Source organism: Bos grunniens, chromosome 14, assembly GCF_055505025.1.
Source record: "Bos grunniens cultivar Pamir isolate PY7600 chromosome 14, Bosgru_T2T1.0, whole genome shotgun sequence".
Classification (NCBI taxonomy): domain Eukaryota; kingdom Metazoa; phylum Chordata; class Mammalia; order Artiodactyla; family Bovidae; genus Bos; species Bos grunniens.
Window position 1 is genome coordinate 70,967,851 of NC_141178.1, and position 26,910 is coordinate 70,994,760.

The window sequence follows — 26,910 nt, forward strand, 5'->3', positions numbered from 1 at the left end:
CATCACCTGAAGTTTTGCCTTTTTTTTTTTTTTTCAAGAGAGGGGAACCAGTCAAGTCAGGAAGAAGCCTTTGGAATAGGAGAAACGGAATAGAATAGAGCGGGAAGGATGGGCCGAAGGCTGCTGGGTGTGCCGGAATGAGAGGGAGGGTAGCACACTGGGTCGCGCAGAGAGGGACAGTCTTTGCTTCCAGAATTCTGAAATCACCCACTTGCGTGTCCATCTTTTCACCGGACTGTGACCTCCTTCTACGGTTTGTATCCATCTTGTCTTTCAGTCGCTCCTCCCAATCGCCTAGCAGGGTGCCTGGTTCCCGTAAGGGCTCATGAGATGATAGAGTGAATGGAGGCAGCTCCTCGCTTCGGTCCAGTCCCGGGCTTTTGTAGAGAAAGCAAGATAAATGCTTTCCCTGCAGGAGGCCAGTGTTCTCTCTTTCCTTCGGGCGGGGAGGGGGCGGGGAACTGGACATTCGCGGGGGGCGGGGGGGAGGTGGTAGGTTAATACACCCGAGGGGAGGCACCTGTGTAGACAGCCGCTCTCTGCACGGATGTGCCCGCCTCAGCCCTCGGGGGCAGCTGGAGACGTCGAAGGAGGTGAGAAAGTGTGTGCGCCCCTCTTACCAGGCCTGCGGATGCTGGTGGTACCCAAGAAGGCGCTCGGATCTCTAGAGATAGAGCTAAGCCAGGGTCTGCTGCGCGGAGAGCTCCCATCTCAGAGCATCTCGGTCCATCTTATTTCCCTAAACTCGCCTTCCACATGTGGCAAGTGGGAAGACTCCAGAACGCCAGGGTAGGGGGGTTGGTGTGTGTGTGTGGAAGTGGGGGGAGGAGGGAAGCTGAAAGCGCCGCGCACAAGTGAATGGGCACCATCGCCGAGTTCGAGCTGACTCTCCCCCGGCCGCGGTGGGAACGCAGCCAGGAACCCCCAGCGCGGTGCGGAGCGCGCCTTCCCCCGCGCCATCGGGGCCCCCGGCGGCCCAGGCCCTCCCAGCCTCCGCGCGCGGCCCTCCGCGGCTGGATGCCCTGAGCTGGTCCGGCCGCGGGCGGAGGGGCTCGCGGGGCGGCGGGCAGGGCGGCGGGCGCCGGCCGAGCCCGGGCAGAGGACGCACGCGGCCAGCCGGGAGGCGCGCGCTTTCCCCTCCCCCGCGGCCCGGAGCGCGAGCCGCCGTGACGTCAGGGGCCGCCCGCCTGCCCCGCGCTCCAGCGGGCAGAGCGCGTGCGGCCGCCGAGCACATGGGCCCGCGGCCCGGGCGGACTCGGGGCGGCGGGGCCCGGGGGAACGGCGAGGGGCCGCGAGCGAGGATGAGTCCCGGCACGCCCCCGCCCCGGACCCCCTCGAGTGGATTTCCACGCGGAAAGGATGTTGGCGGTCCCGGTGACCTGCGGAGACACGGTTGGAGCCACCTTTCTGTAAGTTACAATTTTGTCCTCCGCCTTTCTGGAGAGTCGGCAGCCTTGGCCTTGCGGGGAGGGATGCGCGGTGGGCAGCTGGACCGACGGAAAGAGCTTTCAGATCTCAACGTGTTTGTCAACCGTGCACTTTCCTCATCTTCAGACTCTAGGCTGGCAGCGAGTTTGGGGCGTTTTGGGGCGGCGGGGGGAGGGGAAGAGGGTGACATCAAATAGCCATTGCAGAGAGATAATTCCGGATTTGTGGTCTTGATGAAAAGTATTTATCATTTAACCTCCAAATATAGACCCCCTCCGATCAGTACTGATTGGGATTCGCAGACAAGGTCGGGAGGCCCCTTTTGCTAACTGAGAAGCCTGCGAACCATATGATACACCCTCCATCCTTTGCCCATCTCCCCACCCTCCCAACCCCCACCCTCCATCCTTTGCCCATCTCCCCACCCTCCCAACCCCCAACTCCCCAACAAGGTGATTTCCGAAAACTCAGCAACTCTGGTTTTGGAAACTTTCTCTTCTTGTGCGTTGCATTTACTGGTTTTCCGGGTGCCCCCACACCCTCATCCTGGTAATTCTATTTGGATGGATTGTTGGTTTATTTAGGTTTACCCTCCCAAGGCTAATGTGCTTTTATTTATGCCAGCGTTTGTGGTCCAAGCCTAGACTTTCGGGAAGGGCAACCAGGAGGGTGCATGTGTTCGGTGTGCAGATATTTTCCCGAGAGTTGGCAGGCAAGGAATATTCTGTTCACTCGAGCCCCTGACTTCAGGCCCGTCTGTAAGATGAGAGAAGAGAGGAAATCCCTAAGTGAGGGGTTTGGGGGAGAAGAGGGTGAGGTCTGGGTGTTTCTTTTCCGTCTTCTATTTTCCAAAGAGAGGCTGGCGGCCCCTCTCGCATCCCCCCTCCCCCACCACTTTGCGTCCTGGCTCCTGGAGCTGCTTAGTTGTTGGAGCAAAGCGGGAAGAAACGTGTGTTTGTGTGTGGTGGGTGGGCGGAGGCTCTGAGGAGGTAGGGACTGTGTCTGCTGCGCTGTTTGTTATAGGATGTTGCAGTCCTCTTTTGCATACTGGCAGTGACAAGTTCAGGCTTGTTCATCTGACACAGTCCTGTGGTCACAACGAATCTGTCTGAACCAATGGAGAAGGGTGTTGGATGGATCCTCTGAACAGTCAGTGGGACTTCCTGAAAGATTTATTAGGAGAAAAACCTTCCTGGAAGCAGCAGCAGAGCAAGCCCAGAGTGGCTGGGCTGGGCAGGAGCCTCCTGGCCTGATCGCCACTGTTTGGGAGCAGTTACATCCTGGAGGTGAGGAGTACCTCGTGGTCTGAGGCCTTGGTACCGGGCGACTGGGATTCTATGGATAGGTCTGGTGATGGCGAGGCTGAGAGGGTCCGGGGCGGATCATAATGCTGTCCCCAGTGAATTCCCGAGGAAGGGGCGGGAGGAATTTGTTCTGTGGTCATTTTTGTTTTGCCTGGTGAAGGGTGACTTTTTATTGTTGTTGTTGCTTTACTGCTCTGAGTGCAGGATTTTGCATCATCCAGGCTTCTCTTGAAAAGGAGAAGAAATCAGTTTCTTTTTCTGATTGATTCCCTCCCACCCCTGGCGCATGCTGCCTGGGCTTGCCCTTTCTGTCTGGGGCTAGAGCTTTTCTGGGCTGGAAAGAGGGAGTTCTCAATTCTGAAATATCAGACAGACCCTAATCCCCCGAAACGGATTTGTGAGTTTACTGATCTAAAAACTGGGTAAATTCTCACCAGCCACATTCAGCTGAGCTCTTGTGCTTTAGTTTTTTCTTTTCCTCCTGAATGGCAGGCAAGCAGGCAGGCTGGGTTTCAGAGCCTGTGTCCCAGGGCTTTCTGCCTGCCTGGGAGGGACATTTTTTTCTCAGCTCAACTAAAGAGCCTCCCGGATGATATTTATTCCTCTCTGTGTGAGTTTCCCTGAAAGTGGTGATACTGATGGCAGGTGGTTGAGCCTTCCTGTGGGAGCAAGGACCTTGGATGGTTGCTGGTCCACGTTCCTCGGTGAGGTAGCCTTGGGCCTGCTAATGGCTGCGCTTCTCTGTGTGTTTTAGGTGTCAGATGGCCTCTGGATGCTCAAGCTTTTTCTTTTGTATTTCCTGTCCTTGTTGGCTGTGGACGTGGTGTTCTCCCCACCCACCCCCTTTAAAAAAAAAACAAGAAAACTCTGGATGCAGGTTTGTGATCTTTTTAAGAAACCAGGATTGTTCCTGCACCTACCCCGGGTCAATGGGGGGGACTCCTGACCCAAAATGGAATAATTTTGCCTGTGGATGAACCCCGTTGATGGTTATTTCTACCCTTTCCCTAAAAAACTTCAGGAGTTTGAAGCCTTACAGGAGGCGCTGCCAAGATGGATCCTTTGATAGACTCTGCCTCTGTCTCTTCTATTTTTCTGGTCCCAACTAATCTAAGACTCTAATAACAATAATAGTAAATGATCATAATGGTAGTGTGTAGTTTCTTTCTTCCCCTCCCCACCCTGTTTTTTTTTTTTTGCCATGCCACGTGGCATGCAGGATCTTAGTTCCTCCACCAGGGATGGAACCCTTGCCCCTTGCAGTGGAAGCATGGAGTCTGAACCACTGTACTGCCAGGGAATTCCCAATAACAGTAGTAGTTTTTGTAATAACACTGAAATCTTATATGAGGCCGAGCTCGTTCTTCCCATTTTATGCTTCCTATAGCCTCACCAAGGCAGTTACAATAAAGTGTCCAGCAGTAATGGAGTTCTTATTGTGGGCCGGCCTTGAAATGCTTTATATTTGTTATTCATATAATCTCCCAGCTATTGTGTTGTTGTTTAATTGCCAAGTCGTGTCTGACTCTTTGCGATCCCGTGGACTCTAGCCTGCCAGGCTCCTCTGCCCATGGATTTCAAAGGCAAGAATACTGGAGTGGGTTGCCATTTCCTTCTTCAGGGGACCTTCCTAACCTAGGGATTGAACCTGGGTCTCTGGCATTGGCCACCTGGCAAGCTACCTGGGAAGACAGAATTATTGTTATCATCATGGTTTTGCAGATGGGGAGCCCACGGGTCAGATTAAGAATCCCCCCACCCCCCACCCTCAGGTCACACAGCCACGGAGTGGCAGAGACACCCGGATTTGCCCTGGCCATCTGCCTCCCCAGGCCCACTCGTAGAAGTCAGAGGACCGTGAAACTAAAGACAGACAAAGATGCTGCTCCGCCTGGAGCAGGAGGGTCAAGCTCATTCTCCAGCCATCCCTCCTTGCCCAGGCACAAATCCCACACCTCATGTGAAGACACCATCTGCCCAGACTGCTGGCCTGGGTGGGGTCAAGAAGCCACGAGAGTGGGGCTTCAGTGCTTAGGAAATTCTAAACTGGAGAGTCTGGGCACCTCTAGGGCCCGGGGCCAGCCTCTGTCTTGGTGCAGAATCTATGGGCTTTTGCAGAAAGCTGTATCCAGGTGTCCCGCCTGGCTCTGTGACCAGCATTTATTACTAACAACATTCACAGCAGATGGGAGACAGAGCTGTTTCTGCAAATGATCACAGACCCTCCACCTCCACGACCTGCCCCCGCCTCCACAATCCCGAGTACCTTCCTCTCTCCTAGGTGTGTTTTGGTCCTGTAACCACCCTAACAATACAAAGATTGTATTGTCCCAACCTCGTCCTGAAAAACAAAAACAATGCCAGCCTATAAACACAAGATTCACAGTCACGAGGCCCAAATAGTCTCGCTTATTTGTTTAATTTCAGAGTTCTGAATTTTCTTTTATTTTCTCTTCCTCTTTTTTTTTCTCTCTTCTTTTTTGAAGGGGGAGGCAAGGAGTAGGGGTGGTGGTGTTTAGTTGGTGCCCGGTGGGTAATCAGAGCCCCTGTTATATCTGTTTCTTCTCCCTCTTGGACCACGAACTTCTTGGGAGCAACAAAGGAGCAGGGATGGGCCTGGGGGGGCGGTTGCTGTCTCATCCGGTGGTTCACACAGCCCTGAGACTGGCTCGTAGGTGGCTATCGAAGAACTACTTTATTTTTAAGTAAACAAGCTGTGCCCGTCCTTCAAGTCATTGTCTTCTTTAGATGTGGAGCAGCCCATCAGGATGGGAGGTGGAGGGTTTGCCCCCTGAGGGAGGAGATTCTGAAGAAAGGAAGGAAGCCGGAAAGCAGTGGAAGGCAGCTGGGACCACTGATGGGTAGTGCAGACCTGGGTTACTGTGGGGCAGGTCACGTCACCTCTGGGAGCCTGTCTCCTCACCTGTAAGATGGGCACGATAAAGCACCACCTTCTGCCCTGGCTGAGAGGAGGAGATAGAGGATGCCCAGCAGGCAGGCATTCAGCAGGGTGCCTGGGCTCCTTCTTAGCCCTCAGCAAAAGGTAGCTGATATTATTACTGTGACAATTATTGGGTTTTATTACTTCCTGTGGCTGCTTGGAGCTGGTGGTTTCTGAATACATTTTAATGTGTAAAAGTAACATTCTGGTTACATAGATCATGAAGTGACCCTGTGACTTTACTAGTGTTCTTTGCAAGCCTCTGAACACAACACCGGCTAATAGAAGAAAGATAAGAAATCAGGAGACATCTCAGAAAGGACAGAAATCAGAAGGTACCCCTTGGCTGGCAGCCTGCTTTTGCAGGTTATTTCAGCTCTCAGCTGCTACGCAGGGAGGAGAATAGTGTCTCCCTCTTAGGCATGATGCAAGAAAAAAAAATTTGCACTTAGCACAGAGGAAGTAAGCTCTTGAGGAAGACAGAAAAAGGATTGTTTTTACTAGTTATTCTTTAGGGCTGTCTTTCCCTGGCTGTTGTTGTTTAGTTGCTAAGTCATCTCTGACTCTTTGCCACCCCGTGTACTATATTGCTTGCTAGTAGCCCTCCGGGCTCCTCTGTTCATGGGATTTACCAGGCAAGAATACTGGAGTAGATTTGCCTTTTCCTTCTCCAGGGGATCTTCCTGATTCAGGGATTCGGCCTGTGTCTCCTTACATTGGCAGGCAGATTCTTTTACCCCTGAGCACCAGGGAAGTCCTCCTTGCACTGGTACATTGGCCTTAATATTTGCTACTCTGTTTAAGGTGGACTGACTGAACTGTTCACTTACTGGGCACTTGCTGTGTAGCGGGCACTCTTCTAGATCCTGGAGGTCCGGCAGAGAAGCAGAGAGCTCTCCTTGTGTTTTCATTTTATCCAAGTTACACAGTAGGGACAGGGTGGTCCCCACAAGGCGGTGGAGAACAGATGGATGCAATACAGGCAAATATTACGGCAACTCCTGACACCACTGTATTAATAGATGTGAGGTGCTTAGCACAGAGCTACATGTGGTAGAGACTGTGTAAGTGGCGGTTGCTATATTTGTTATTGTTTTTCTCTGGTGGCTGCCTCATAAAATAGCAACCTCCCCTCCTCCTATTTCCATGCCTGAGTCTTACTATTGTCTGTGGTACTTATTGTGGACTGAATGTCTTTCTGCAAACTACATATGTTGAAATACAAACTCTCAGTGTGATAGTATTTGGAGGTGGAGCCTTTGGGAGGTAATTATGGATCAGTTCAGTTCAGTCACTCAGTTGTGTTCGACTCTTGGCAACCCCATGGACTGTAGCACGTCAGGCTTCCCTGTCCATCACCAACTCCCGGAGCGTGCTCAAACTCATGTCCGTCAATTCAGTGATGCCATCCAACCATCTCAGTCCTCTGTTGTCCCCTTCTCCTCTTTTTATGGATTATGGATAGATGAGGTCATTAGGGTGGGGTCTTTATGTGGTGATTAGTGCCATTATCAGAAGAATACCAAAGAGCTTTCGTCCTCTCTCTGGCTCTGTGAAGACCCAGCAAGAAAGTAGCTGTTTATGATATTATACATGTTTCAATGTATAATATCATATAAGAAATGAATTGCCAGTCCAGGTTCAATGGAGGATACAGGAAGCTTGGGGCTGGTGCACTGGGATGACCCAGAGGGATGGTATGGGGAGGGAGGTGGGAGGGGGGTTCAGGATTGGGAACACATGTACACCTGTGGCGGATTCATGTTGATGTATGGCAAAACCAATACAATATTGTAAAGTAATTAGCCTCTAATTAAAATAAATAAATTTAAATTAAAAAAAATAAAAGAAAATAGCTGTTTACAACCCAGAAAGAGAGCTCTCATCAAAATCAGATTGGCCACAACCTTGGTCTTGAACTTCTTAGCCTCCAGAACTGTGAGAAATACGTTTCAATCATTAAGCTACCTCGTCTGTAGTATTTTGTAATGGCAGCCTGAGCAAACTGGGACGGCACTGATCATTACCTGGTATACTGTATATCTGTCTTCTCTCCAGAAATTGTCAACTTGGTAGGGCTCATGGCTTCATTTATTCATTTCTTAAAAAATTCCTCTGTATTACGTGGCATGTAGGGTCTTAGTTCCCCAAATAGTGATCAAACCTGTGACTCCTGCGTTGAAAACTCGGAGTCTTAACCATTGGACCAGGGAAGGTTGAAGCCAGGGATGGCCCTATTCATTTTCATTAATTCAATACATTGCATACCTGCTCTGTGTCAAGCAGAGTTCTCAGTGTTGGGAATGCAGGAAGGAGCAAAAAAGAGGTTGCATGAACGGTGCTTGCATTATAGCTAGAATAGACATCGGAGCAGCAGACACAATAAACTGAGGATATTAACGGTGTATTCGAGGGGAATGTGTGCTGTGGGAACAAGTGGTGCAGGGTCAGGGTCTGGAGTGTTAAGGTGGCTTCAGGGCAGGCTCCGCTGAGAAGCTGATGTTGGAGCAACCTTGAAGGAGGTGAAGGGTTCGTCTTAGAGGATGGTGTTTGAGCCCAAGGAAGAGCCAGGTGAGAGGCTGAGGGCAGGGCTGGACTGTGAGATGGGGGAGCAAGCTGAAGAATGAATTGGAGTGGTGTGAGTGAGGCGGACAGAGGTAGGAGGGGAAACCTCTCTTCGATGGTGCTACTTGTAATGGCTCTAGGCCTTTCTAAAAGATGCTGTCTTGTACACCGTAAAATGGGGAGACACGGAAGGGTTTTAAACAGAAAGATGATTTGGGCTGATTTAGCTTTTTCTTTAAAAAAAAAAATAATAATTTTGGCTGTGCTGGGTCTTCATTGCTGCGCCAGGGCTCCTTTCTCTAGGTGATGCAAAGGCTTCTCAGTGCTTGTGGGGAGCAGCTTTAATGACCAGGCAGAAGTGATCTGAATGGGTCCTGCTAACCCTGGGATTGTAGCCGAGGACCAACTTCCCAAATTTACATTTAGAAAGATAACAAATTCTATAGAGGGTGGATCTTAGAAAGGAGATGCCTGAAATGGCCCTGGGTGGACAGAACTGTAATTAGGGAAATTGGAATTATCTTTTGTACAGATTAAAAAAAAAAGGCCTATCTCTAAACATCTGAGGGGACAAGTCTATAAAGATAAGTGTTATTTCTTGAGTTAAATGCAATCACTGTTTTGTCTTTACTGTGGTTTTTTAAAAAAACAGTTATAATTATGGTATGTATGTTTATGTTTGAACTTTTAAGTTGTAAGCATTCCTGAACATTATTACATATGCTTTTGTCCATGTGATTTTTGGGAGGGGTATGAAGGTGTCATGCGGCATGTGGGATTCAGGATCTTAGTTCCCTGACCAGGGACTGGACCTATGCCTCCTGCAGTGGAAGCTCCGAGTCCTAACCACTGGACTGCTGGGGAAGTCCTTGTCCATGGCATTTTTATATAATATATTATAAGAAAACCCCAATATATTATGTGATAAAATAGTACAAAATAAATTATAAAATATAATATAATCTTTATAAATATATATATTTATATTTTTCATTTAATTTTTTGGGATAAATCCCCAGTCCTAGGACTATTGCATCATAGTGTAGTATAGTGTTAGTCCTCTTGTCTGACCCTTTGTGACTCCATGGACCAAAGCTCACTCGGCTTTTCTGTCCGTGGAATTCTCCAGGCAAGAATACTGGAGTGAGTTGCCATTCCCTTCTCCAGGGGATCTTTGAGATCCAGGGATCAAAGCCAGTCTCTTGCATTGCAGGCAGGTTCTTCACCATCTGAGCCACCAGGGAAGCACATTGCACCATACCATCTCAGTATTTTAAAACTTTGAGGTGAATATTGCAACTCATGAGATTTGTACCAAAGCCAAACTCGCTCTTATCTGTTGAGACCTGTGGTGTCTGTTGCTGTCCATGATGCGCTGTGTCATGAGCAATTACGTATGGTGTGCATTGTGTGTATATGTCCGTATACGTCATATGCATCTATATTAGCTTTTTCTTAACTTCCATTTATTTAACAGATATCCGTGGGATGGCCGTTGTGTACCAGACATTGCTCAAGATTTTGGATCTTCAGCAGTGATCACAACAGATACGGTACCAGTTCTAAAGGAGCTTATTACTTAGCGGGGAGACAAGCAAACATACACCAAAGTGTAAGGAATATGAAAGAATATGAAATAGAATAATATGGATGAGAGTTTGAGATGAAGGGATTCACACTGAAATGCTACATTTGAGTGAAGTATGAGGATTTTGGGGAAGTTAACCAAAGAAGGAGAAAAGCACAAAGGAAAAGGTTGATAAAGATGAAAATAGTAAAGAAAAAAGGAATATCTAAGTTAAAAAAAAAAAGCTTTCATGATAAAGAAGAGTTCCCCAAAGTCAATAACAAACCAAACAGCCTCATAGCAAAGTGAGTAAAAGATATGAATAAACAGTTCTCGAAAGAAAAAAGCAGAATGGACAATATATGTGAAAAGATTCTGAATCTCCCTAATATAGTTGCGTGTGTTGAGGTCTGATCTGTTGATAGTAGAATCTACTTTTTTTTAGTAGGTAGTGGTAGGCAGTTCAATAGAGGCACACAGCTCTGTAACATCATCTTGGAATCATCACCATCAACCTCAGGAACATCTCCATCACCCCCCAAACATCCCTCCTGCTTCTTTGTAGTCAGTCTCCTCCCTGGTCCCCAGCTTCTAACAACCACGAATTTGCTTCCTGACCTCACAGTTTTGTCTTTTGCTTATAGGCGCGGTCATCCAGAATGCAGTTTTTGAGTCTGGTTTCTCTCATGCACGTGAGCTCTTCCATGTTGTCTGTGTCAGTCGTTCGGTGGATTAGATTGCAGACGAGTGTCCTGTTCTCTGGATATCCCACTGTTTCTTTACCCATCTTCCACCGGGAGGGCACTGGAGTTGTTTCTGGGGCACATTTCTCCCCGTGTTTCAAAATGTGCCTGAAATAGGAGGTCTGACTCGAGTCTTGGGAAGGCTGTGTGTGGCCTGGGGTCCCCTGACTCAGCTAGTGAATGTGAGGTCACTTGAAAGACCAACTGGCAGCTTGCAGTGAAATCGAAAACACACGTGCAGCCCCATGCCTTGGTACATTTGAGAATTCACAGCTCATGTTCTGTGTTATTGAAGGATACTTAGAGGTGGGTGTGAATGTCTAAAAGAAATGGAAGGATCTAGATCAAAGGATCACTCTCATCCTCCTGGGAGGGAGAAGAGGACGAGGCGGGTGGTGTGCTTTGTAGGGGAAGACTATAGACACATGTATCACGTATGCATTTTGAAACTATATAGTAAGGAAAGCAGCCTGGGTGCATCCATGGCCGTGTGTTCATGGTTGTAAATTCAGGCTTCTTTGTTGTCCAGTCACTAAGTCATGTCCGACTCTAGAGACCCCATGGACTGCAGCTTGTCAGGCTCCTCTATCCATGGAATTCTCTAGGCAAGAATACTGGAGTGGGTTGCCATTTCCTCCTCCAGGGGATCTTCCTCACCCAGGGTTCGAACCCCTGTCTCCTCTGTGTCCTGCATTGCAAGCTCTTCTTTACCTAGTGAGCCATTAGGGCTAGATATTACCCCATAGTCCACTTAAGTCATAATTCATTCATTGGGGGCTAGGGCAGCCTTGGGATCATTCAGCCAGTCATCTCAGAGGTTTCGAGGAGAGATCACTCCTGTCCTTGCATGTGTTGCTTCTTTCAAAACAGACAATTGATTGCATTTGGTCCAAGAAACAAACCTGTGAGGTGAAGGCCACACTGACCCGGCCGGGTTGGCACTCAGAGGACACCTCTGGTGGGGATGGCGTCCTGCTCATCAGCCTTGCAGGGCCGCCCTCCCCTCAGAGCACGGGGGGCGGGGGAGTATGGGGAGGTCAGTAGAGAGAGATGGTCTCCCAGAAGGGGCTCTCGAAGTAGGAGGGCTCCCCTTGGCCTTTGCTTGAGCCTCCGTTGTCTTCTGCCTATGCCTCAAGAGTGGCCCCAGGCAGTATCTCTTCCCTGTCATTTGCCTGGACAATCCATACATGCTTTCTGGATTGCAAACATTCCCCACATACTTAGGGATGCCAAAGGACGGGGGCGATCACTGTATCAGTCCTGGCAACGTGTGGAGGTGGTCTTGGCAGCCACGCCTTAGACAGCACCCTATGACCTTTGCGTTCTGTACCTGAGCGGTTGTGGACCTTTGACCTGTGACTATGCGCTCTTTCCACTTTGGTCCAGCAGCCCGACCTGACGTCACTGGCTCCAGAATGCACTGCTCACCCCCACCCCCAAGCATCCGCCACCGGCCCCAGCTGTCTCCCTGCTTCCCTGCCTGCCTTCCTCCTGGCTTTCCAAAGGGCAAACTAGACCCTGAGACTCAGCGACTTAAAAGCTTTTAATAGCTTCCCATTATGAGTTCGAGTACCTGCTGTATAATAGACCCTCTATAGATTGAATTGCTGAGGGATATAGATCCATGGATCTGGGCTAAGGACCCCGCTCTTGCCAGCCCTTCAGGCTGAGTGCTTCCTGCCAGATGGTTGCCTCTGCTCGAAGCAGAAGGAAGGCTTGTCTGATCAGAGGCAGCTGGGGAATGCGGGGTCTGCCTGAGGAAGGTTTGGAATGATGTGATTCGTTTAGAGGATGGGGGCGTGCGGATTCGGTTCTGACATCCGTGTTTCATCCAGCTGGGGAAATGGGACAGGTTTCGGTTCCTTTCCCCACTTCGTCTCCAAACAAAATCCTACTGATAATTTCTGACTGGGCTTAGGGGTCACCTCCTCCAGGAAGCACGCCTCCATCCCCTCCCTGCACCCTGAGTTATGACAGCTCACATCCCGTTGTTTTGGGTTGCGGCCATGGGTTCCCATCACGGCTTGCAGACTCAGCTGCTTAGGAAGATGATCAAATGATATAAATGTACTGTGTGGACTCCAAGGAGCACAGGAGGACGTGTGCGGACTAGCGCACAACTGGTCCCCTCTCCAAACCCAGCAGCTACTTTTTGAGTCAGCTCCTTCTTCCCAGCTCCCTGTTTCCCCCAGGCCACAGAGGAGATTCAGTGTTGCCAGACCTTCTACTTGTGAAAGAGAAGCCAGGGATTTTTTTTTTTTTTAAGGAAAGTTCTAATTTTCAAATGTTTCAATTTAGATTTTTGAAGACCCCTCACAGGTCAGACTAATCACGTGAGGGCCAGCTGTGGCCCCCAAGCCAGCAGTTTGCAACCCCTGTTTGTGGCTCTCCCCGTTCCGTTGCACAGGTTCCACCACACCCGACAGGGTCTTTGCTGTGCCCTCAGTGCCTTGCAGGCTGCAGGCTCGGCTTGGTGGGCTTAAACCCTTATTGACTTATGTACTGCAGCAGAGCGCCTCCTGCGAACATGTGATTCACTTTCTTCCCCTTAGAGCTGTTTGCACACAATGCTGTTCTGGGTTGCTTCTTCAGTCCCTTGATTGCTTTTGTGATAGGCTGCATGTCCCGGAAAAGTAATAATTTCCTAGATGTTGACTGCTCTTTTCCTTTTTCCCTTTCCTCTCCGCCCCCTCAACACATGTTGGCCTTTTTTTTTTTTTTTTTTTTTTGTGGAGGAAGCCAGACCTTTTGTATCCTGCTGGGCTCCAAAGTGTTGGTCGGCTGCTATTAGGCAGTGGTGGTTTCCGGCCAGCTCACTGATGTTTGCCCTCGAAGTTGGTGAGCCTTTGCTGATTTCCATCAGGGGAAAATACATGCTTTTCAGATTTCTCTTCGTTTAGGTGAGCCATCACAGCCAAGTTACTTAAACAAACTGATCCAGGAGAAAGCAAAGCCCTCTCCCCATCTTGTGCAGTGTTTTCGTCTTGTCATCTTTCTTCACATTATGGAGGCAAAATTCATTAAGGATATGACTGGGAGCTCTAAGCTTCCCCAGTGGTTCAGCAGTAAAGAATCCGTCTGTCAGTGCAGGAGATGCAGGAGACGCAGGTTCGATCCCTGAGTCGGGAAGATCCCCTGGAGGAGGAAATGATAACCCATGCCAGTATTCTTGCCTGAAATATCTCATGGACAGAGGAGCCTGCTGGGCTACAGTTCAAAGGGTTTACGAGAGTCAGACATTACTGAGTGACTGAGCACACACATCTGGAAACTCTAGGAGCTGAATATGTACCTGGAACTGGCCAAGGCTCTTGGGGAATAAAAAAGAACCATGGCTTTGATAGTTGGGTAGATGCATCCTTGCCTTTAGAGATGCAGAGGGCGAGAACAAAGCCACCAACGGTGACGATTCTGTGTTAGTGCAGTTATGGTGTAGCATCACAGTCCTTATTCAGCATTATTAGGAGCTGCAGTAAAATGACTTCATAGAGTTATTAAGCCCTGACTCTATGCTGTTGTTAAGAACTTGTCCACATTAATCCATGTAATAACTCTGAACTAATTACACAGAAAACTCCCAGTGGAACAGGGCCATTCAGTCACCTGGGATTTACTGCGTGTGACTCGCTGGCACTGTGCTGAACTTGCAGCTACATTTGGGGATCCCTCTAAGAACCCCCACCTCCCAGTCCAGTGCAGGAAAACAGACGTATGCTTTTTGTGCATGGCGACAACACCAGGGTGAAGTCTGGTTCTCAGAAGTGGACAGAGTGATGCTGGTGCTCGGGGGTTGAAGTAGCTGAGGAACAGGTTTGGCTTCAGATGGCAGATGCCTTAAATAGGCCCACAAGGACAGGATGACTGAGGTCCGGCTGGTCTGGGAGGCCTCTTCTAGAGGAGGTGAGCCCAGCAATGGGATTGGTGAATGGCAGGAGGAGATGGGTATGCCTATTGTAGAAGGGCTGCAGTCTCTGTTTCTTATTTCTGAGTGGGAACACTATCTCCTGCCTCTGGTGGGTTGTGAAGATTTGTAGTAAAAATAATAATATGGTTGATAACAACAGCTGGCATCCTGAAAGCCTACTGTGTGATGGGTACAACGCTGAGGCCTTTCCTTCCATTATTCCATGTATGCTCAGCAACTCCTTATGGAATAGGAACCATCATCAACCCCATTTTTCAGATGGGACAAACTGAGGCTCAGAGGCATCAATTGACTTGCCCAGGTTCACACAGCTGTTAAAAGGTAGGTTGGAACCCAGGTCAGCATGCAAAGCCTGGATTTGGAACTAATCCATTAACCAATCTCTTTATCTATTAACTCTATACCCAGGAAGTATAAATATGAATTCTTTTCCCTAGAGGAAGTTTGTCTTTATTTCCAGCCCCACTTTCCCATTCCCTGTTATTCATACCTCAACAGGGTAGGCAGTTTTGACTGCAAATTTTAGCTATGGTAACTCCTCATCGCTGGTGCAACATTAGACGATCTCTGGATAGAGATTCAGAGAGAAAATGGGAAAGTGAAACTAGCAGTTGTCCTAGGTGATGTGAGTTACAGTAAAAGGGGTTCCAGGTTTTATTTTTTCTGTGCCGTACACCCATTTTAATTATACCTAGAAATTGGTGGTGTTGAGCAAGAGTAGGGGTGGGAGGATGGGGTGAATAGATTGACAGAGAAGCTCCGATGGGAAGGAAAACTATTAGGTACCCAGACCAGCACTCTCTTCTCTTGCTCTGCTCATTATCATAATGTAAGCTTCAGACAGCATGGGTGATTCTGTCTTCTCAAACTCTGACTGCAGACTGTCTGGTTGGAACCTCAGCTTAGTCACTAGAGAGCTGCATAGCCTTCACATCTCTGTGCCTCAGTTTCTTTGTCTGTCAAATGGGAATAACCGCCTTGCTGTTCTGGGATGGTTAAGAGGATTAAATGAGTGAATACACAGAAAGCCCCTGAGTTTGCCCAGTTTTTTGTTTTTTTTTTTTACCTTGCAGTGTCAATCTGTGCTTTCCTGGGGAGATCATGTCATTATAAATGATCATTGGTGTGGCTCTCCGTGGTTCCCTAAGTTCTTCCCGCAGCAGAATTGTCTTGGTGAAACTTAGGTCAGATCATGTAAGTCCTGTTCAGAACCCTCCGCTAAGCCTTGGGCTCCCTTCGGATGAGCCCATGCCTGCACTGTGACCTGGTCCAGCTCTGGGACCTACAACAGTCTGCCCCTCCCACCCCCCACCATCCATGACACTTTCCCTGTGGCTTCTCCACCTTCACTGTCACTCATCCAGCCAACACGGCGCGGTCCTCTGAGCTGTTTCGTTTCCCTGTTTACTACCTGCCATGGTGTAAAGTCCAGTCTGAGTTATCTGTCTTGCCTGCTTTCCGTAGCCCCCAGTAGAAAATAAGCCTCAAGGGATTTTTGTTCACTTTATTGTCTTCCATTTTCCCCAGTGTCCAGCCCAAGGATCATTGGCTGAGTGAATGAATACAAATGATCTTTGCATTTTAGTCTGACAGCTGACCTGTGAATTGGGGATTATGAGATTATACCGTTTCTATAGTAGCTGCATCCTTTTATATCTCCACCAGCCGTGAGCAAGGGTTCCCAAATCTCCACATCCTTGATAAGACTTGTTATGTTCTTTTAAAAAAATTTATAATAACCATCCTGAAAGTATGTAAGTAGTATTTCCTAGTGGTAGTGATTGGCATTTCCTTAGTGACTAGTGACGTTGAGCCTCTTTATATGCTTATTGGCCTGTTGTATTATCTTCTTTGGAGAAATGTATTTTTTTGGTTGTTGTTGAGCTCTTCCTATTTTCTGGATATGAATCTGTTTTTAGATGATTTGCAAATATTTCCTCTTGTTCAATGGGTTGTTTTTTCACTCTTTTGAAGATGTCCTTTGATGCAGAGGGGTTTTAAATTTTGGTGAACTCTGATTTATTTAGTTTTTCTTTTGTTGCTTGTGCTTTTGGTATGAGGTGCAGACAGTAGCTTTTGGATTTTCCTGGGATCATAGACTTTCAAAATCGGAAGAGATGCCTTTGGCCACGGACTATTGACCCTCATCATGATCTAAAAAGAAATGCTATTGGTGTGATGGTGAGGAACGTGGTTCCTGGAATGGAGTGGCTGCAGGTTCACTCTCGCCTTGGCCTCATTGTGTTACTGAGTTCATCGTGCAGAGAACTTAACTTCCCTCTGCCTGATTCCTCAGCTGGGAACTGAGTTGAAAAGATCCACAGTAGTTTAAAGTTTAAATGAGATGGTACACAAAACTTGATGAACTCATCTGGGCTGGAGTGATAACAAACACTGAATAAGCCCCCCTGCTGTTAGCATTGTTGCTCGTGGGCGGTTCAGGGTCTCTTATACCTGCCCCAGGCTGATGCTGGGGTAGAAACTGCTGCCCAGAAGGGTCCTGAAACAACTCTTGGTCCCATCCAGGTGGACCAGGACTCCAGGCAAGTTCCAGGTCCAGCTGGGTCCCTGCTCTCCCTCAGGTGATCTTGACCTCCCCAGGTGGGATTTCCCCCTCTTTTCCATCCATACTTACCAAGCTCTTATGCGTGGAATGTAGGAATGTCAGGCACCTCCTCCAGTGTTTACAATAGCCCTCAGTTTAGATACGCCCAGCCAGGATAATCCTTTCCAAAACAGATAAACTGACAGATAAACCAACGGCAGCGGAAGAGAATAGGCTCCCCGGAGAGGCTTCTCCTGGCTTGGAAGCCCCCAGGAGGAAAATACTATACTTCATCCCTCCGCTGCTGCCTACCTTGCCCAGCCTAAATCATGGGAGCAGGGCGGGCAAGTCCCTCTTCCAGGAGAGGGACTTGCTTCATCAGCAAGATTTATTCATTCATTTATGGCTGAGACCCGGAGCCTGAGCTTTTTTACACCTGGGGCCCTCTGCCTGGCATTTTGAATCATTCTGATACTCCGTAGCAGAGGCCACCCAAAGCCACAAATAATCGCTCACCTGCCTGAGAAGCATAGAAAAACAGCTTAATGGATAAGAGCACAGTATTCTCTTTTGTAGAGCAGCGGCCTGAGATATGTCTGCTTTCAGAAGTCTCAGATCTCCCCATCTTGAGTCTTAGGATCCTCATCTGTAAAATGAAGCAGTTAGTACTACCAACTAGATACTTTATTGTGAGCATTGAACAAGATTTTGTATATTAGCGGCTTCCTCCAGCACTGTGTATATTAGGTGCTTGGTAAGATCTGATTGTTGACAAAGTAATGTCTCTCTCTCTCTCTCTTTTTTTTAGACAGCATATTAAAAAGCAGAGACACTACTTTGTCAACAAAGGTCTGTCTCGTCAAGGCTATGGTTTTTCCAGTAGTCATGTATGGATGTGAGAGTTGGACTATAAAGAAAGCTGAGCGCCCAGGAATTGATGCTTTTGAACTGTGGTGGTGGAAAAGACTCTTGAGAGTCCCTTGGACTGCAAGGAGATCCAACCAGTCCATCCTAAAGGAGATAAGTCCTGGGTGTTCATTGGAAGGACTGATGTTGAAGCTGAAGCTCCAGTACTTTGGCCACCTGATGTGAAGAGCTGACTCATTTGAAAAGACCCTGATGCTGGGAAAGATTGAGGGCGGGAGGAGAAGGGCAGAGGATGAGATGGTTGGTTGGCATCACCGACTCAATGGACATGGGTTTGGGTAGATGCCGGCAGTTGGTGGTGGACAGGGAGGCCTGGTGTGCTGCGGTTCATGGGGTTGCAAAGAGTCGGAAACAACTGAGCGACTGAACTGAACTGAACTGAAGATCTGATTATCAGTATCCAGTTGGCCTGTGAGCCCCGAATAGGCACAGGAGTACTGGGTCTCTGGCCTCCAGGGGTTGGTTCATGAAATGTGGGCTGAGTGATGGAAGATGTTGCATACTTTCCAGTTTGAAAAGCCCACTGATATGTGTTGCTTTGCTTCTTAAATTTCCAGCTTTGGAGTCTAGTCCATGACAATCATCACTTCCTTCCTTCGTTCTCTGATCTGCACACTCTTGTTGGCTCTCAAGTAAATAGCTCTGCCCATGGGCTGGCCTCAGAGAGTATTCTGCCTCTATATCTAATCTGTGTATTTAATCCTTACAACAGTGTATGCTGTCAGTATTAATCTCCCCATTTTACAGATGGGAAAACTGAGGCAGAAAGGGATGTGGCTCTCCAAGGGAACAGCCACTAAGTTGCAGGACCAGAACCAGGATTTGAAGCCAGGCAACCTGCTTTCAGGATCTGAGGGGTCTAACTGGTTTGCTCTCCTGCCTGTTGAATTCGTCTCTCCCTCAGGGCTCCAGGACATTGATTGTGAAATGAGGAAGAGCTTGGGTGCTCTGAGAGAAGTTTACTAATGGATCCTACTGCCTGGCCCTCAGGATCACAGAGCAGTGGAGGGAAGCCCCCCAAGGTAAGCTGAAGTGGCAGAGATGGGAGCAGATGACAGATGGCCCTTAGGTCATCTTCTGTCTTTGCTCTGTGCTTGGGACTTAATCAGCACGAGAGGATTACTGGCAGGCTCATTCCATTTACTGTAGTAGGTCAGGCGACCCAGGCAAACACTCTGCCTCACAGCCTTTACAGCCTTTACAGCCTTTACAGCAGATAGCTGTAAAGTCACACCCCACCCAGCAGATAGTGGTTTTCATTGCTGGGGTCATGAATTATGCTTCTCAAGGATGAATGCATCCTCCAGTTGTTACTTGTTTTAGATTTTTAGATATTCCTCTGCCGAGGAAGCAGAGAAGGGTGCATGATCGGGTCTCTAAAAGCTGTCACACAGAGACATGGATGGACCTAGAAACTGTCATACAGAGTGAAGTAGATCAGAAAGAGAAAAACAAGTGTCGTGTAGTATCGTTTATATGTGGTATCTAGAAACATGATACAGATGAACTTATATGCAAAGCAGAAATAGAGACACAGATGTAGAGAACAAATGTATGGATAATGAGGGTGGAGTGGGGAAGGAGTTGTTGTTGTTAAGTTGCTGAGTTGTGTTTGACTTCATGGATTGTAGCACACCAGCCTCCTCTGTCCTCCACTATCTCCTGAAGTTTGCGTAAATTTATTCTGTTGAGTCAGTGATGCTATCTAACCATCCCATCCTCTGCTGCCCACTTCTCCTGCCCTTAATCTTGCCCAGCATCAGGGTTTTTTCCAATGAGTCGGCTCTTCGCATCAGGTGACCAGTGTGTTGGAGCTTCAGCTTTAGCAACAGACCATTCAATGAATAATCAGAGTTAATTTCCTTTAGTATTGACTGGTTTGATCTCCTTGCCGGAAGTCGGGGGAAGGGAGGGGACAAATTGGGAGATTGGGGTTGACGTGTGTACACCACTGATACTATGTGTAAAATAGAGAACTAATGAGAACCTACTGTAGAGCACAGGGAACTCAGTGCTCTGTGGTGACCTAAATGGGAAGGAAATACAACAAAGAGGGGATATATGTATATGTACAGCCGATTCACTTTGCTCTACAGTGGAAACTAACACAGCATTGTAAAGCAACTATACTCTGATAAAAATTAATAAGATGTTGCTGCACAGAATGGCTCATTAAATTTCAACAAGTTGCCTGTGATTCCCCAAAGGAGGGAAGGAAGAAGGGACCCATTTGCTAGTGTGGTAATAGTAAGTGAAGATAAAGTGAACTGAATTTGTAGGCAGGAGGCCTGCCTCCTGGGTCACGCTGGCTGTGTGACTTTTTTTAGCTGAGCGGACAACCACTTTGAGCATCTGGTTTCTGAAGCATGTTTTAGGAACTAAAGGAAGCATTGTTGTCTGGTACCATCTGAAAGGGGCTGTGTATATGTTAACTCTTACAGTCAATGAAAGGTTGTTGAACTGCATTTGACGATGAAAGAAAACAGATTAACTCCATCCTTGTTTTTAACGTAGGACTAGAGTGGCCAGAGAGTTTGGGCTTGTTCAAGTTATGGCTAGACCTGTGCTAGCCAGTATGATAGCCAGTGTGTGGTTGCTGAGCACTTGAAAGGTGGAGAAGTCTGCACTGAAATGTACTGAGAGGGTCAAATGTGCACCAGATTTCTAAGTCTTAGTACAACACAGAGAATATACAATATCTTTCATAAGTGTTCCTTTTGATGACATGTTGAAATGATAGGATTTAGATATATTGTGTGTGAAAGTCGCTTAGTCGTGTCTGACTCTTTGTGAGCCCATGGAATAGTCCATGGAATTCTCCAGGCTAGAATACTGGAGTGGGTTGCCGTTCCCTTCTCCAGGGGATCTTCCCAACCCAGGGATTGAACCCAGGTCTCCTGCATGGCAGGTGGATTCTTTACCAGCTGAGGCGGCAGGGAAGCCCAAGAATTCTGGAGTAGGCGTCCTATCCCTTCTTCAGTGGATTTTCCTGACCCAGGAATCAAACTGGGATCTCCTGTTTTGCAGGCGGATTCCTTACCAGCGAGGTTAAGTAAAAATACCTGATTAAAAGTAATTTCATTTCTTTCTTTCCGTGATTTATTTATTTATTATTCGTGGCTACTATAAAATTTTAAATTACCTACATGTGTTGCATCGTTTCTATTGGACAGCACTGAACTAAACTGTGACACGGACAGCAGGCTGCTGTATATACACCCAGAGTTCAGCCTTCTGTGCTTTATCTGCAGGATTCATTCTAAAAGTCGCAATGCTGGTAAACAGTGTGCGATCACGCCTCTAAATGGCCTTCCTTGCACATCCAAGTGGTGGATGACCATGTGTTCTGTCTGGACCACTGTCTGTTTTGGGATTTCAGATTGCTTCTCCTTCTTGAACCACTTGGCTTTATCCTGAGAGTAGCTGTGTTTTGAACTCTCAGTGGGCTTCCTCGCACCCCCACCCCAGCCGCTCCCTTGGGCCCTTCCCAGCCCTCTGCACCCCAGGGTTCTGGTTACTGTGGCCCTGCCTTGAGGTAGACAGTTTCTGGACCACCCTTCTCTGTTCTCCACGGCTCTTCTGGGCTTGAGACACCTTTGACTGGACTTCCCCATCAGTCTCTGTGTTGGCTGTCTTATTTTGCAGGATCTTGTCCTTCGTTAGGAGCATACTCTGAAAAGGAAAACAAGTTATTCTCTCCATCTTAAATTACACCTGTTGCTTGTTGTATCCAGGAGCGTGGGCCATCGTATTTTTCAAATAATGCTTTTCTCTTTTCTTAAATAACGCTTATTTTTATAGGAATGCTAGGTCTTAAAGAAAACTGGGGAAATGTTAAGACTATAAAGAAGAAAACAATGTTAACACGTTTAGCTGCACTTCCTTTCTTTTTTCTGTGTGTTTTTCTTTTAAATGTGAGAGCTCTTCATGTTGACACTTTCATTGGGTTTTTCTTTAATGTAATAGAAGTATTTCCACATGGTGTTAAAAGCAGGCTTTTAAGTATCACTTTGCAGGCAACATAACGTTGTAACATTTCCATTGCAAAGATATTTTGTCATTTTCCCAATTTTACCTGTAATTTTGAGGATTAAGAATATTTCCTGTAATTTTCCCTCACAACTAGTGCTGAGACGCATGTTTGTGTATGTGTATGTCGGTGTGCACCTGTGCGAGTGAAGCTAGTTCCATCTTTCGGATTTCTTTAGGATAGATTTATGCAAGTTGAATGATGAAGTCAAAGGTTCTAGGCGTTTTTAAGGCTCTTGATGGTAATCTAAGTTGCTTTCCCATTTGGTTTTGCCAAATTGCAGCTACGAGATGATGTCAAATTGCAGCTTTGAAACGATGTCAGACGGTTGCCCTTTGAAGGAGTTGCTTTCTCATTTTGTTGGGTTTCTGAGCCAGATGTGGGTCTTGGTAGGGGTGGGGGTGGGGAATGGCTCTTTAGTGCTGGTCATTGCTTCTCATTCCAATTTTGGATTTTCCTTAAATACCACCCTTTGTTGCTTGAAAGATGGGAGCAGCTTTTGTAGGCCTGCCATGAAGGTTATGCCCTGAGGTTTACTGTGGTTGGGTGAAAGACTTCTGGCCTGAGCCTGATGACCAATCATTGTCAGTCTCACCTAAGAGAACTTAGGAAGGTCCCTCAGCTTCCATCAGCCTTGATTTCTCATCAGTAAAGGATAGATGATGACACCTACATTAAAAGCTTGCTGGAGGGTAAAACTAGCTAATGTAAATCTGACTGCTGAGAAGGGCGCTACCATATTCTGTTTTCAGGCTGCTTTAGCGATGCTCAAAAGCTTGGGGCTTGGATGCAAAGCCAAAGGGTTTAGGTCCTGCCTTTTACACGTTTGGCTGGTTGCGTGTTCCTTGCAGTCAGCCATCCTTGCTGAAGATACATACCTATGTCACGTGGCCTGCTCTCTTCCTCTCCCCCCAGCGTACGTGTCCCCTCAAATGATGAAAAGGAGAGAAGGGCGTTTGCATCCTACTTACCTACCATTTGGGCTTCCCTCGTGGCTCAGTGGTAGAGAATCTGCCTGCTGATGCAGGAGACACAGGAGACTGGGGTTCCATCCCTGGGTCAGAAAGATCCCTTGGAGAAGGAAATGGCAACACACTCCAGTATTAGAGGAGCCTGCTGGCCTACCCTCCTTAGGGTTGCAAAAGAGTCAGACACGAGCTAATGAGTAAACAACAACTACCTACCATTTACCAGCTGTGTGACTTTGGACAAGTTGCTTTGCTTCTTGGACCTTAGTTTTTTTTTTTTTAACCCTTTAAGATGGGGATAATAATGCAAGTCCTTTCCTCCTGAGGTGTTTGTGAAGGTTGGATGAGATGGTGCCTGTGACTTGCTTGGCCCAGCACCTGGCCCTGGGGAATGCTCAGTAAAGGTTAGTTTACTAGTTAATTAGTTAGTTACTAGTGTACTTCAGCAGACCTGAAAGTTCCCAAGAATTTAAGTCAAACCAGCCTGCTGGTTAGCTTCTCCAGCTGGTGCCCCATGACTCACGGCAGGTGGGTTCATAGTTTGGACTCTTCCAAGTCAGGAGGGAACTATCCACATTTGTCATTCGATGGGTGACAGGGTCAGGCTCTAGATGGTGAGTTGTTCTTGGAGTTTCCTCCCTGTTACCGTTTATGTGTAAGAGGGAGAGCTCTCCTCTCTCTCACACACGCAAGGACTAGGTCAGGAAGGATGCAGCTGGAAATGGTACTAGAGGCTGCTTCTCAGGAGGCTTACCGGGCAGGAGGGAAGCTTAGCACTGGTCCTGTGATTCTTCTCATCTTGTTGCAAGTTTTTACCAGGTGCACATGTTAATTCTTCAGTCCATAAGAAACAAGTTCTAAAAAGTCCACCGGGTAGTGAAAGATCTTTGAATGCCATCCTGCTTGCTAATGCATTAATAAGAAGCCCTGTGTGTGTGTGTGTGCTCAGTCCCTCGGTCGTGTCCCACTCTTTGTGACCCCATGGACTATAGCCCGCCAGGCTCCTCTGTCCATGGGATTTTCCAGGCAAGAATACTGGAGTGGGTTGCCATTTCCTCCAACAGGGGATCTTCCCGACCTAGGGATGGAACTCGAGTCCCCCGCGTCTCCCTTATTGGCAGGCAGCTTCTTTTACCATTGAGCCACTTAAGAAAAAAAAAATCTGTTTTTGAAAATCTGTCTGTTTTACAGCTGTCCATCTAGACCCACATTCCCTGAACCCCAGACCAGGGGGCTTTTCTCCACTCACACAGACTGTCTCCCACCCCCTGGCTGGCCTCCCTTTTTCCTTTCCAGGATCTGCCAACCTGAGTCCTAGATACCCTCGGCCCCCAAGCAGCTGACCACCCCTCTGTCCCACCCTCTGGGGTGGCCTATGTGGGCAGCCCCAGGCCTGACCGAGCCGGCCTGAGGTTGGAGGCCGTGGCTTCCCTCTCCCAGCCCCATCCTGGCCCCCGGGCCTCCCAGGGCGGAAGAAGGAGTCTGTGCAGCCTGTTCCCTACCCTCCTTTGCCTCCTTTGAACTGAGCCTTGTTCCAAGAATTTGGGGCCGCTCTGGCTGCACAGCAGGGTTGAGCTGCTCCCTCAGGCCCCGTGCATGGAGCTGGCAGCTCCCTGGGAAAGTTTCCTTTCCCTTTTCTTTCTGGCACACAAAGTGGATTCCCCGCCCTGCCCTGGACCGTGCATCCTAGGGGTTATTTGAGTTGAATCCCAAAGGAGCATCTTGTTCTGCCGCATCAGTGGGGCAGGGGAAGAAAGCTGAAAACCCCTATCTTACTCCCTCCGAAAAGCCTTTGATCACCGCCCCCCCATCCCCCCGCCGGCCTGGGCCCGAAGCCCCCTCCCTCATTCCCCCAGCCTTGTTTTCACATCTGTTGAACTGAGTCACTAGCCTCCTTACTGTCTTTGGAGGTCATCTAGTTTAATGGTGAGCCAGTTTTTCCTACCCGATGACCAATTCAGGAAACATGAAGGCATTTATGGGCTCCCTTTTTGTTTTTCCATCTATGTTGAAAATTACTCTGTTAGATCCAGGATCAGGCCAGTGGTGTATCTTCTCACTACTTGGATTATCCACTTCCTGGAAGGGAAGACCCTTATTAAGAAGGGCCAGTGCTCATCGGCCATTCATACCTGGACACTTTTCAGCAGCGTGGGCGGGGCCAGCCTTTCCCGCTCTTCCTTCTCAGAGTAGATTTCAGGCCACGGGCTTCTGACTGTTGGTCTAATTCCTTGCTGGGCAGATGAGGGACACTGAGGTCCAGAGTGGATGTGGCATTCCCGAGGGAGAGATTCTTGTAAGATTCCCGGTAAAACATTATTATTATTGATAACAACAACATGTGTGCTCAGTCGCTCAGTCATGTCCGACTCCTTTTCGCACCCGTGGACTGTAGCCCGCCAGGCTCCTTTGTCCATGGGATTTTCCAGGCAAGAATATTGGAGTGGGTTGCCATTTCCCCGACCCAGGGATCAAACCCAGGCTTCCTGCACTGGCAGGCGGGTTCTTTACCACTGAGCCACCTGGGAAGCCCGGTAACAACAACAATAATAACACTGAGGAGTAGCAGGAGCCTCTGCAGAGCGCAAGGCTTGTACTTTTCAGCTGGGACAGTGAAGGCTCTGGCTTCTCCTCCCTTGTGTGTGGCAGCCCAAGCCTTGTGGTGTTTGTGTTTCTCCTCAGCCAGGGATGTACTTTGCAATTTAAATGATAAAACAAACAAGCCCTGTTTTCATAGAAGCTTCAGAAAACTCGCATGAAGCCTCTCACCATGGTTTGGGGAGCCCAGATAGGCCAATAGGCCAAGTTTCCCTTGAAACGTGGGGCAAGAGGGACATTGAGGACAGCCGGTCCATGGAGAGCGTGAATGACCGCATTCATCTGGATGAAGCTCAGAGCGTTAGCACAGGGACGATGCGCGCAGCCCACCCAGCCCACCCTTTCATGTATGTGCTTGTGGCCAGTTTGTCTCCACTCGAAATGGAAGGCTGACAGGATGGGCTATTTTTTTTCCAGTTAAAAATAATTACACGCCAGATGCCGTTCCAAGTTCTGTGCCTCAACCAGTTAAAGATTTTTGGATCTTTTGCCCAGAAGGCCTGTTCAGAAGGTAAGCTTGTTAGCATCTGAGCCAAGTGAAATAATAATGATTCGGATTAGGGGTTACAGAGGACTCTGGGATGAGCAGAAAAATAAATATTGCATATTGCATATTATGAAACCTTTTAAATATGTGTGTACACATGCATACCCATATCATATATATATATACACACACACACACACACACACACACACACACACAAGATGGGGTGGCCCCAGTGAGAGATGTATGTTATAACATCAGAATTAAACGTCTGTCTGCCTTGGTTTGTGTTAATGTTTGTTACTGTTTTTTTCTGTTGGGTTGCAGTGGATCTTCACTGCTGTGCGGCTTTTCTCTAGTTGCGCTGCATGGGCTTCTCGTTGCAGTGGCTTTTCTTGCTGCAGAGCATGGACTGCTCCCAGGCTCTAGAGCACAGGCTCAGTAGTTTTGGGACATGGGCTTAGTTGTCCTGGTGCAATTTTATGTGGGATCTTCCCAAACTGGACATCGCATCCGTGTCTCCTGTATTAGCAGGTGGATTCTTTACCACTGAGCCACCAGGAAGCCCCCTCGGTTCTCAGAAGCAGTTCCTCACTCCTTGTTCCCAGAAACCCTTTCTGACAGAAGAGCTGCACAAGGCCTTTAAGGAAGCAAGGCATTCTTTCAGGAGTTGCTTCACAGGCCTCTTTTTTTTTTTTTTTCTGCACTTATTCTCTAAAAAAGAGGGTACCTGCTCTGTCCAGTGTCAAGCACTGGTTTTCTGGAGTCAGACTTCAGTTGGATCTCAGCTCTGCTTCTCACTGGCTGTGTGAACTTGAACCAAAGGTCCTCTGCTTCCCATCTGGAGAGTGAGATCCCTGCCTGTGCAGGGTTAGGGCAGGG

At 48.1% G+C, this 26,910-nt stretch overlaps 1 protein-coding gene and 1 long non-coding RNA gene across 2 annotated transcripts in view; both read left to right on the forward strand.

The window, feature by feature from the left end:
- Positions 1–547: 547 nt before the first annotated feature.
- The window catches only part of LOC147359662 (uncharacterized), a 223,481-nt gene continuing 197,118 nt past the window's right edge, over positions 548–26,910 (forward strand). Inside the window, exons 1-6 of the mRNA XM_086335656.1 lie at positions 548–724; positions 915–1,409; positions 9,716–9,791; positions 10,450–10,497; positions 18,850–18,967; positions 25,959–26,052. Coding sequence (XP_086191782.1) covers positions 548–724; positions 915–1,409; positions 9,716–9,791; positions 10,450–10,497; positions 18,850–18,911 — 858 coding nt within the window. The 3' untranslated portion in view covers positions 18,912–18,967; positions 25,959–26,052. The remainder of the gene's footprint in view (positions 725–914; positions 1,410–9,715; positions 9,792–10,449; positions 10,498–18,849; positions 18,968–25,958; positions 26,053–26,910) is intronic.
- LOC147359663 (uncharacterized) lies at positions 1,420–8,294 on the forward strand. The gene is made up of 3 exons (XR_015141132.1): positions 1,420–2,714; positions 3,487–3,609; positions 3,754–8,294. It is a non-coding gene; the product is annotated as an uncharacterized LOC147359663 (long non-coding RNA).